The sequence below is a fragment of the Anarhichas minor genome, unplaced genomic scaffold (genome assembly GCF_050575085.1).
Source record: "Anarhichas minor isolate MPS153535 unplaced genomic scaffold, ASM5057508v1 ptg000017l, whole genome shotgun sequence".
Classification (NCBI taxonomy): Eukaryota; Metazoa; Chordata; class Actinopteri; order Perciformes; family Anarhichadidae; genus Anarhichas; species Anarhichas minor.
Genome location: NW_027466463.1, coordinates 7,666,771 through 7,678,707, shown reverse-complemented (window position 1 = coordinate 7,678,707; position 11,937 = coordinate 7,666,771). Strand labels below are relative to the sequence as shown.

The 11,937-nt window shown below is 44.7% G+C and overlaps 2 protein-coding genes across 3 annotated transcripts in view; one reads left to right on the top strand and one right to left on the bottom strand.

Annotated features, from left to right (window-relative positions):
• The first annotated feature begins 573 nt into the window (after positions 1-573).
• On the top strand, positions 574-2,633 carry LOC142951571 (ankyrin repeat and SOCS box protein 12-like). 2 transcript variants are annotated; one of them, XM_076093200.1, is made up of 3 exons: positions 574-649; positions 1,482-2,249; positions 2,350-2,633. In XM_076093200.1, exons 2-3 carry the CDS (start codon positions 1,487-1,489, stop codon positions 2,499-2,501), a joined length of 915 nt encoding a protein of 304 aa, XP_075949315.1. In that variant the 5' UTR covers positions 574-649; positions 1,482-1,486; the 3' UTR covers positions 2,502-2,633. The 2 variants fall into 2 exon arrangements, with proteins under 2 accessions (XP_075949315.1, XP_075949314.1); XM_076093199.1 differs by having other exon boundaries at positions 578-649; positions 1,479-2,249.
• Positions 2,634-4,244: 1,611 nt separating this feature from the next.
• Positions 4,245-11,937, bottom strand: part of slc39a11 (solute carrier family 39, member 11) — a 103,141-nt gene continuing 95,448 nt past the window's right edge. Inside the window, exons 7-10 of the mRNA XM_076093196.1 lie at positions 7,424-7,493; positions 5,548-5,646; positions 5,273-5,431; positions 4,245-5,137 (exon numbers count right to left, since the gene is read on the bottom strand). Of these exons, the coding sequence (XP_075949311.1) occupies positions 5,059-5,137; positions 5,273-5,431; positions 5,548-5,646; positions 7,424-7,493 (407 nt within the window). The 3' untranslated portion in view covers positions 4,245-5,058. The remainder of the gene's footprint in view (positions 5,138-5,272; positions 5,432-5,547; positions 5,647-7,423; positions 7,494-11,937) is intronic.

Below are 11,937 nucleotides of genomic sequence, written 5' to 3'. Positions count from 1 at the left end.
AAAAACATATGAATAAATTGAGTAAAATATTTAAATCAGCCAACAATCAGAGGGTATATTCAAATTATAATATGTTGCTTCATCATTTGCATCTTCAGTTTCATTAGAGTTTATTCTTATTTAATTGCATTACATTCTATTTCAAAATGCCGTTTTTTTAAAAGTCAGTCAAAAGTTCATAATACATTTTTATTCCATGTCACTTTTCATAAATGGCCATTTAAAGTAAAATATTGCATGAATTAAAAGTGTAATTGATATTGTAAATTTGGTATAAAGAAATAAAAACATTATAAAACATTTAAATTAGTATGAATATAAATAAAACTCCAATAAAACTTTTATATGAAATCAAGTATGATGACTGAACACTTGATGGCTTTATGAATTTAGCCAAATAATGTTTTAATTGACAGTTTATTATTTCGATTTTTTTAATCCATTCAATATGACAGATATTATGACAGATTTAAATTCTACAATGTTTCCGGAGGCGCCACGCGCTCCTCCGTGTTATTACAGCAGTGAACCACCAGAGGGCAGCAATGCGACGTTAAACTGAACGAGATGCACAACACAGAAACGACGAAGAAGAAGAAGAAGAACAAACAGGAAGATGAAGAGGGCAGCTGATGGCGACACGTCTTAGGTAGGCTAATATTAAACCTAAACAGCAGAACAGCTTCTCTGTGTCACCACAGCTCATTACAATAAAGATGTGTAACGCGAAACGTGCAGTTTAATATCTAACTGGACATCTCGGTGGTTGTTGTAGCTGAATAATAATAGCGAAGTTCTTCCTGTCGAGGAGCGCGTATTAGCATACAGAGAGGTTAACGTTACTGTGAACGGAGAGTAACGTTAAGTAAACACTAGCTCCTGTAGTTACACACGGAGTATTATCCGCCCGTCGGTAGTTCGGCATTCATTCAATAACGTCACAACAAGTCCCGGTTCTATACGTTTTATTCCCCCATCACGACACCGTGTTAGGAGACATGCATTTTAGAAATACTTAACGTTGATTATGACATTTTGTATTGATTATGTTTATGCCGAATTTTCCAGTAAACCGTAATTATTCACATACGAGAATAAGTTGTGACCAACAGGTTGTATTTTTCAGTCGACAAGCCGTGAAACATTAATTTGTGTGACATTTTGAAGGGAGTTTGGAGTAGTGGGCTTCTGTTGAGCTGATGCAGCGCGTGCAGTGTGGCTTCACGCGCTCTCACTGATGCTTATAGGAGCAGTGCCTACAAGTTGTTCAATGACAACAAATACGTTTATAAATGGACACTTGCGTGTTAAAGTTCACAAAACGGTTCAAACACCTTGAACCTCATTCTAGGTCTGAATGGATTTCTGTGCAGCAACTCAGGCTGTAGCTCCAAGAAGTCGCTGCATGTATCTTTACATCAAGCCTTTAGTCAAATATATATTGTTGCTGTGTAGTTAACTTTCTCTCTCCTTCCCAGCAGGTTCTATGCTCCGACTAAGGACCTCTGCAGAAGAAGAAAGCTGCTGTGAGATTTCCCAGCTCAGACAAGCGGTGTTACAAAACGATGACAGACTCCTCGATGAGATGCTCTGCCAAGAAGTCTACAAGAAGGTCATCAACTGCAGAGGCGGCTGGGGCGTGGCGGGCACGCCTCTGCACGCCGCCGTGTCCAAGGGCCACTTCAGCTGTCTGCAGGTCCTGCTGGGCCACGGCGCCCTGGTAGACTGCGTGGACGTCAAGGCTCAGACCCCTCTCTTCGCAGCCGTCCGCGGGAAATACCTGGACTGTGTCTTAGCGCTCCTCGGCGCCGGCGCCAACCCCAACGGGAACGCGTCCAACAACTGCTCCCCGGTGCTCACCGCCGCCCGGGAGGGCGACGTGGAGATACTGAAGCAGCTGCTGAAGCGCGGCGCGGAGGTGAACTCCCGCTCTAAGGTCTTGCTCTGGACGTCCAGCGCCAGGGTGTCCAGCGGGCCGCTGTACCTGGCCGCCGTTTACGGACACATGGAGTGCTTCGAGCTGCTGCTCCTCTACGGGGCGGACCCGGATTACAACTGCACGGACGCAAAGCTGCTGAGTTCTATCAAGCAGCCCAAGACGGTGCTGGAGATGTGCCTCAGGCACGGCTGCGGCGTGGAGTACATCCAGCTGCTGATCGACTTCGGCGCAAACGTCTACCTCCCTACGCTGATCATCGAGAAGTCCACGAAGCAGAACGAGGCCGTGGAGCTGCTCCTGCAGGAAAGAGGTGTGGCACTTTGTTTTTAAGAGCATTTAACTGTGCACTGAAATCCTGTTCTTTTTGTGTTCGCCACGCTCTCTCCTAACTCTTCTCCTGTCGTCTCCAGGAAATCCAAAGGCCTTGACTTCACAGTGCCGACTCTCCGTCCGAAGATACCTCAAAAAGATCGACAAGATCCAGTGTATCGACCAGCTGGACATGCCAACAAGTCTCATTAACTTCTTGCAACACAGGCCGGTCCCAGTCACGCTTCTGTAGCCCAGTGAGCTGGAGGCCCGTACTGTAAATTCATTATTTAACTCTGTGATTTAACTCTGTGAAGCTTTTGTTTTAGATTCGGTCTATTCATGTGCTGTTTTGTTAAGACAAAACATTAAATGTGTGGGGATACGTGGTGTGTACCCGTGTGTTGTTATTGGTACTCACCCCGAGGACTGAAGGAAGCCGTTTCCTGGAGCTGCAGTTCTTCGTCACATGTTTGTCACAAGTTAGCTCTCTTAGAAGAGCCGTTTGTCCTGTGAAAACTAACGAATCAGGGTCAGCATGCTCAACCCACTCTAGGGCTCATCTGATTCCAAATACATGAAATTATCAGTAAACTTTTAAGGAAATATTTCACTTTTTTTAGGTTAACCACAGAGCTACAACAGGGGCTCTGTGAGGCTGCACAGTGGTGCTTTGCACCAAATGCCAACATCAGCATAAACACTCACCGGCCACTTTATTAGGTACACCTTGCTAGTACCGGGTTGGACCCCCTTTTGCCTTCAGAACGGCCTTAATTCTTCGTAGCATAGATTCAACAAGGTGTTGGAAACATTCCTCACAGATTTTGCTCCATATTGACGTGACAGCATCACGCAGTTGCTGCAGATTTGTCGGCTGCACATCCATGATTCGAATCTCCTGTTCCACCACATCCCAAAGGTGCTCTGTTGGATTGAGATGTGGTGACTGTGGAGGCCATTGGAGAACAGTGAACTCATTGTCATGTTCAAGAAAGCAGTTTGAGATGATTTGAGCTTTGTGACATGCTGCATTATCCTGCTGGAAGTAGCCATCAGAAGATGGGTAGAACACTGTGGTCATAAAGGGATGGACATGGTCAGCAACAATACTCAGGTAGGCCGTGGCGTTTAAATGATGCTCATTTGGTACTAAGGGGCCCAAAGTGTGCCAAGAAAATATCCCCCACACCATTACACCACCACCAGCAGCCTGAACCGTTGATACAGGCAGGATGGATCCATGCTTTCATGTTGTTTACGCCAAATTCTGACGCTACCATCTGAATGTCGCAGCTGAAATCGAGACTCGTCAGATCAGGCAACGTTTTTCCAATCTTCTATTGTCACATGTTGGTGAGCCTGTGCGAATTGTAGCCTCAGCTTCCTGTTGTTAGCTGACGGGAGTGGCACCCGGTGTGGTCTTCTGCTGCTGTAGCCCGTCTGCTTCAAGGTTCCACGTGTTGTGCGTTCAGAGATGGTGTTCTGCATACCTCGGTTGTAACGAGTGGTTATTTGAGTTACTGTTGCCTTTCTATCATCTCCAACCACTCTGCCCATCCACCTCTGACATCAACAAGGCATTTTCATCCACACAACTGCCGCTCACTTCTTTGGACCATTCTCTGTAAACCCTAGAGATGGTTGTGGGTGAAAATCCCAGTAGATCAGCAGTTTTTGAAATACTCAGACCAGTCTGGTACCAACAACCATGCCACGTTCAAAGTCACTTCAATCCCCATCCTGATGCTCGCTTTGAACTTCAGCAAGTCCTCTTCACCACGTCTAGATGCTTAAATGCATTGAGTTGCTGCCATGCGATTGGCAATTTTTTTTAACAAGCAATTGAACAGGTGTGCCTAATAAAGTGGCCGGCGAGTGTAGACTATAATATAAACCGTTCCTTAGAAGTTTAATAATTACTGGCCTAGAGCTGCATGCATCAATCAGAGACAACGGTTAAAAAGATCAAAATGATTCAGCTCTGAATACCACACGCTGGAGAACCCTGAGAATCACTTGGTTGTTTAATTATGTAGATACTTCACATGTTATTCAGCGTTAACTTCAGCATTTCAATAATTAGACACAGACCACAACATGTGGCTCTTCAGACTGGCCTGTGGATGGCAGTAGACTATTGGAAGAAGAAGAAGAAGGCACTGCATTTGGTCGAAATGGAGACCGTATCGCTTCAGTTTGTAATGAGTATGTGAATTATGATGGATGAACAAGTCAACAAATTACTGTAATCAAAAACTGTAAACCTCAAAATTGTGTAGACACACACACACAAAAAAAACATTTGGAAAAAGTAATAAAGGAAAATCTGATAAGTCATTAACAGTCCCACAAATCACCAAACCAACCAGACTTCAAGTATTGCCATCATGACGAAATACATAAACCAGAAGAAGTACCCTCAGAAATAATAATCCTTTAACGTTCATGACGGGAAGAAGAACTCAACAAAACATGTACGAGCGCTGCAATCAGGAGAATAATCATTAAACAGCCATAAATTCATTCCTAAATTAGATGTCTGCCATTTGGAAAAAGAAAAGAGAAAGTGACAGCTCCTGCATGAAAATCAAACACATTAAAGAGAACTTTTCAAGTATAGTCATCCTCACAACTTGTTTTACAAAATAGCTCGGTGTTTCTGTCATCGCCGATGAATTTCAAGTAGTGAAACGGATAAACAGTGTTTCAGAATAAATCACTTCATTTGGTCCCCTTTTTAAAAGAGTGATGTCAGCAGCACAGCGACGACATCGCGGCCATTGAGTGTTCCTGCTGTCACGGTGAGCTCAGCCCAGCCCGACGTCCAGTGACATCATCACCACGAAGCCCAGGATGGAGGTCCAGGACGCCAGCTTCCCGTTGCCACTGGTGACACCAAAAAAATGGGAGATTAGTTTGAGACCGATGCTGAAAGAGTCTCTATATGCGATTCACTCTTTAATCCGGCTGTGCTGAAAAGTGTCGTCCACCCCTCCATCAATCTACTTTTCCCCGCCTCACCTGAGCTGAGCCTCAGGTATGATGTCATCGACCACCACGTAGACCATCGCCCCGGCAGCAAACGCCAACGCGTACGGCAAGAGAGGTTCTGCCAAGACGACAGCGACGGCGCCGAGCAACCCGGCAATGGGCTCCACCATGCCGCTCAGCTGGCCGTACCTGATGGAGAACAAGAGCAGCCGGGTTGCTGTATCCAAATGGCATCTGTACTCAGCTCTAGCCTTTGCCTTTGAGTTGTTTCATTCTTGTACATTCACAGACACACGTCTTCTCACCAGAAGGCTCTCCATGTTGACATCCCTGAACCCCGAAGCGGCAGGCTCACTGCCAGGCCTTCTGGGAAATTCTGGATGCCAATACCGATGGCCAGATTTCTGAGGGAACAAAAAAAAAAAGACCAAATACCATCAACCTACCTCTTGGGCTCCTTGATTTAGTGATATAGCTTCATTACTTAGCACCTGATTACTTTGCCTGACACGTTACTCTGGACGTCTACCAGGCGTTCACATGTTTGACTTTAGTTAACTTCTGCATATTTATGAAACTCTACGGTAAAAATAAACACCAACTGTCACTGAAGCCAGACACCACGAGAAACACATCTCACCTGATGAAGGGAAGGACAAAAGCTAAGAATCTTGATGCTAGCAGCTCTGAGAGGCTAAGCTCAGCCATGCTTTGAGCTGTGTCAGCATCTTAACACGCTCACAATGACAACGCTACCATGCTGATGTTTAGAGGCTATAATGTTTACCATAATTACCGTCATAGTTTAAGCATGTACGCATACAGCTGAGGCTGATGGCAACGTAATTAGTTATGCAGCTATTTGGTCACGAGCCAAACTTTTGTATGTTTATGAAAAAATAAAACATTTTGACCTGATGTGAGGAACAATAGTTCAATAGTTGTTGAGACATTTCACGAAAAAACAAAACTGTCAAAACTCATGGAGGCGCAAGAGGAAAATTCCGGTAATTCACAAAGAGACATCCTCAGGGCACCATGAATGTCTGTACAACGTTTTGTGCAAATCCATCCTGTATATGTTGTCACAAGACAAGAGAAAACTGTGACCTGCAGGTGACGCTAGATTAAGTCAAGGAATCACCAAAGTCCTTAGGATTCATCATCTGGTCTGTTTTAAAAAATTGTTCTCAATGAAAACTTATATCGGCCGTTATTTAAAAAAAGACAATCTGGTGGTAAAATGGTAACATCTATTAGAGTGAGCCAAACACCGGCTCACTCTCTGTCAGTACCACCACGTCACCACTAGATGGCGGCAGCACACAGCACCAGACAGCTGCCATATTCTCTCCAGCTGGCAAAACCTTTAAAGCGACCCCAAACCATCTTTTATCCTAAACTATATCCAAACATTTTCAACTGTACGCAAAAAACACCTCACAGGCCGAGACGTCTCGACAACTATTGGATGGATGGCCATGACTTCTGGTACATTCATGGTGACCAGAGGATGAATCCTGATGTCTTTAGTGACCCTTTCATGTTTGGTCCAGCACCATAATCAGGTGAAAATGTTGGTTTATGACTCCTGCTGCACAATAAAGTACACTTACATTCAAGTACCAGTAGGAAGTGGTGAGTATTTTATTAATACCTGCTTCATACAATGACATCTACACTGTAAATCATGGGCTGTATTATAAAGTGTGACATAAAGTGTATATTTTTTGCAATGTTTCTCTTGATAACTATGTTCACTTTGATTCTCTCCAATGGGTCCATAGAGAGAACTTCATAATCAGATGCTGGTTCTAAAATGACCAGAATCCCACTTGCACTGTTTTCTGCAGTACCACAATGTAGCCACTAGATGTCAGCAGCACACAACAACAGCACAGAGATGGGTACAGGTGTCAAACCTGACCAAATTCTTACCCTAACCTCAAACACACCAACGCATTACCTAATCTCAACCACATTCACTTTATACCTACACTTAACTATCTCAAGGCTTATTCCCAAAACAAAACAACAACAGAAAACACAATTGTTAATCTGAAACGCATCATCCTGGTGGGGTCAAGCTGCTACGCGATACAGAATGTCTTCCGTTTCTCCATATTCGACAGTGAAAATGTGTACTGTACGCATGCTTCTTTCTCCTGGTACCAAGCTTACCTGGCGCTTTCAAAAGTAGCCGATGAAGTCTTTCCAATGGCTCCGAATGCAACCCCCACAGCCAAACCCTCTGCAGACAAAACACAAAAAACACGGACAATTGATCCTTTGACTTCTTGGAAGCACTCTGTTACAGAGCAAAAAAAGACGAAGAAAGAGGAAGAAACAATGTTGGTAAAGTGTGGACAATAAGAAAATAGGTGAACGAGTCGATACGGGTGGAAACTGGGTATTGAGAGAGATTGCAGGATAAAAACAACTGCTACTATGGGCCTGGAATGACACAAGATTTACTTCACACAGTAGATGAAGGCTTGGGTCCATTCTATCAGACAGATGTCAGTGTGAGCTTCTTCCAGCAACAGTCTGTGTGGATCTCTCCGGGCAATGCACTGTAGTCTTTTATTCTCTAGCCGGGTTCCTACTGATGAAACCTGCTACTGAGGTTTCATCAGCAGAAGCCTGAGGCCGCCCTTGTGGACCGTAGAGCGAAACATATGTGCTGAAGTACTGGTCCATAACGGAGGATGAACACGAGGCGTTTTACTTTGAGGTTCCACCACATAGAGTACAGAGGAGCTGCAGTAAGAGGGGCTTTGTACAGTATGCAGCCCGTCTCTGTGCCCTCTGTACATCGTGACCAGCATCCCGTCTCGCCTCATGTCCCACTTGCCTGTCATGGATACCTAAAGTACACACCGTTCAAATGGAAAGTGAAAAGGGCACAGTGTGTGATGTATCTATGAGTGTGAATTTGTGTTTGAGAAGTATGAGTGTGTGTGTGTGTGTGTGTGTGTGTGTGTGTGCACATGCCGCCAGATCTGCGGGCTATTTTGCATTTCACACCAAAAAAAAAACGCTGAGAGACGTCTACCACACGTTCTGACAAGTAGCCGAGTCCGGCCGTGCCATTGACAGGTACAGCGGGTTATTAAAATGCTAAAACATGCTAATTTTCCTCACACAAGAGCGAGCATGAAGGCGTCGTGCCCGCAGACAGCAGAGTGGTTTAATCACCAGCCTCTGGAATTACATGTGACCCACACTGAGAGCGCCTGGTAGCATGCAGACACGGCATGCTAATTTGAATTAACATCAGAACATGGCACCTTAAGACACCTTGTAGTTTCGTTTAGCCACTTGTTAGCAACCGCCTCTTTGAGACATGCAAAAGCTTCATAATTCATGTTTACTGACATATTTGCTAACTAATTTACACACACAAGTTTGCCTTGAAGCGATGTGATGTTCCTTATTTGTGCGGGAGAATCGCGCCAGACTCGATTAAAAAAAAAAAAATTGCCTTTTTAAATGCTACATTGCTTGTCAGCAACAGGCCGTATTGTAAATTAGGAGGCAATTTGGCCTTGTGTGTTCTGATTCATTTGGTATGTATCACACCACTCATGATTTAATTTAAATGAAAACTCAACTCCCGAACTTCTTGTGTAACTGCACACTTTTAGTTTTGCTTAAACTATTCCTCTCTTCCTTTGGGAGTCAGTTTCATGAGCAACAGACAAAAAGTGGAACTTTTAAGCTTCCAAAGTATCTATATTACATCGTAGTAATTAGCTATCTGTTCTGTACCTCTTCCAGCACCTTCCTGTGTATTCTCCCGCTGTATCACGTCTGTCTCTCTCCCTTCCTGCAATATTAATAGACCACATCAAGCTCTACTGCCTTAAACCGAGAACAAGAGGCAAAGATAAAGAAAAAGGTTAAGAGAAAATCAGAGGATTAAAGAAGAAGCAAAACACAGATGAAAGAAAGCGTCGAGAGACAAAGGCCAGGAGTCTATCCAGATGGCCCCGCAGCTGCAGACTTCACGAGGCCCAGGGGCCACTCCATCAGAATCTAACGGCCGTCGTTACCTCTGATAACAATGCACATCGGTTCCAATCAACTTTCCAACGGCCCATTATAGGCTGACATACTGTAGAGCCAGTCTGGGCAAAAACACCCTTCAGTAACACTGTGTGTCCCCGTTACAGTATTCATCTCGATCCTCTGGAACTGTCTGTAATGCCACGGGGCCGGTAGAAACTCTATCTGCACTGAAAAAACCTTCAACCGGGTTTGAATAAAACATGAGCTGAGAGACTGTCAGTGTTTGCCATTTGGCACAGCTGGTACAAGGCCTCGAGGCGGACGAGAAGTTTTTTTAAAAGATCTTAAAGATTAAAAGACACAAGAACACAACGAGGAATTGTCTTTTTTTGTCCAACAGACTTGTGGAAAAGTTCGTCGAAGTCATGCATCGGTATGAAAAACTGTTGTGTCATCTGCTCTTTTGGATCAAGAATAAAGGATTTGATTTCTCCCCGACAACAGCTGCTCACCTGTGGTACTGCTACACAGCTGAAAATGTGAGCTGAGGGGTTTGGGAGTGTTTTGCGAGTCCACTGAGCTGGAAGTTTTTGTTCCAAAACAAGAGTCCAGGGCTGTTGAGGAGCACTCAACCCCCCCCCCCCCCCCCCCCCCCCCCACCCACACAGCTGTCAACTTTTACTCATGAGACCCGTGTTTTGAAGGCATCTCACTAAAGGAACATCTCGAACTATTGAACTAAACTAAACCTGCGTTTTCAAGGATTCGGCCGCATCACTCCTGACTCCTGACCTCCTTTGGCGTACGAATGCACCAACACTGGTTCGTCTGACGGTCCACCACTCTGGAGGGAAATCTATTGGATGGATTGTCATTAGCTTCTGTACATTCGTGGTCCCCAGAGGGTGAATCCAAATTACTTTGGTGATCCCATGACTTCTCCTCTGGCGCTCGACACGAGGTTGACATTTTTTCTTTTTAATGAAACATCTCCACAGTCCCTGGATGGAACTCCATGGCCCCTCGAGATTGACTTGCTCTGGTGATCTCCTGATCTTTCATGCCGTGCCACCAGCTCAACGTTGCATTTACGTCGGTGATCCCGGCTTCTCGTCTAGCGACGTCAACCCTGTTTAGTGCTAATTAGCAAATGCTAACATGCTACACGTTACCTGCTGAACATCAACGCGTTAGCTTTGCCACTGTGAGCATGTTAGAGAGTCATTCAGAGAGCTGCTAGCATGGTGGTAACGATTAGGGAGAAAGGGCCGCTGGCAATCAAATATAAATACTGAGTGACCTCCTTTATTCTTTGATGAAGCCCTTCCCCGTACACTGCGGACAATGTGTCCCTGAATGGTTTGATGAGCATGCAAAATGATGTGGATCACATGGAGACCTTCACAGTCAACAGATCGTGTTCGGCAGCGCTCTCAACCCCCATCAACAGTCAATGAGGGAATATCTTTCAGAAGGATGGTGTTCACCCCTCCAGTAGAGTTCCACAGATTTGGAGAATCTATGCCGACACCTTCCTGAGACACTTTATGTCGGTTCTTCCACTCATTTCTCATTCTAAACTGTATTACGGTCGGTCTGTATTGGGGCTATTCCAAACGATCACCATTGAGTCGTGAAATGTGTCGGAGGGTTTTGTAAAGAGCGCACGCATTAAAAGTCTAAATAAAGTGGCGAGCAGTGGAGACTGGGATGAGATGATTCCTGAAAATGTGAGTCACCAGTTCTGTCAGCAGAAATGAGAGATTTGTTAATATGATCACCTGAACGTCTTTTTTTTTACACTTGATAGAGGAAACTCAGGGTGTTTGTGTGTGTGTGTGTGTGTGTGTGTGTGTGTGTGTGTGCCTGCGGGGCGGCTGATGCTATCAAATTCCTGCTTAATGTTGTATGCTCTTTTAAGCAAGTCTGACGATACTGCAACTGACAGCCCTTTGTCACAGCAGCCACTCTTTTCCATCGCGCTTTCATTTAATCTCGTCTCCTCACTCGTCTCCACTCACTTCTTTCCACATAGCCTGCCATTACTGCGCCTCCTCTCTCTCAGCTCCCACTCCTTTTTTCTTCTTCTCCCGAAGAACTGCGAGGTTGAGTTAATTTTACTCAGTTTTGTGGCGAGATGTTTCTTTCAAGCACATCAAAGTATCCTTTCATCGCTCTCTGAGCCGTCGCGTCTTCAGACTCCCGCCGTTAGGGGTAGCGACGTGTCCTTTTCCAAATGCACAATAACATGGATTCTAAAAATACATCGAAAATCTAAACGAAATCCAATTGGTGGTAACTCCTCACTTAGTCATAAGATATTTAAACGACCCAAAATATCCTACACTTCTGCTTCAACTCTCACGTTTTGTATTCGTATTGTTTTGAAAAGACACTCTGCAATGTAACGAGCATATATACGAGCATTTATTGCGTTCACACTCGAGGTGCACCTACATAGTTTGAGGCGTGGGAATGTGTTGCACCTATAACAGGCTTGTATTAGAGACTTTATTGAGGCTTTATTCCATATTTCCCGCTTTATTTTAGGGGAAGCCTCCCTGTTTAAATTCGCTGCTGATCTGTATGACGGGGGTTAGACACGCTAATTATTTATTTTCGTTAACATAGCGAGACAGAGCACACGGCCCTGGCTGAGGTGTGCGCTCTCCTAGTCTCCCGTC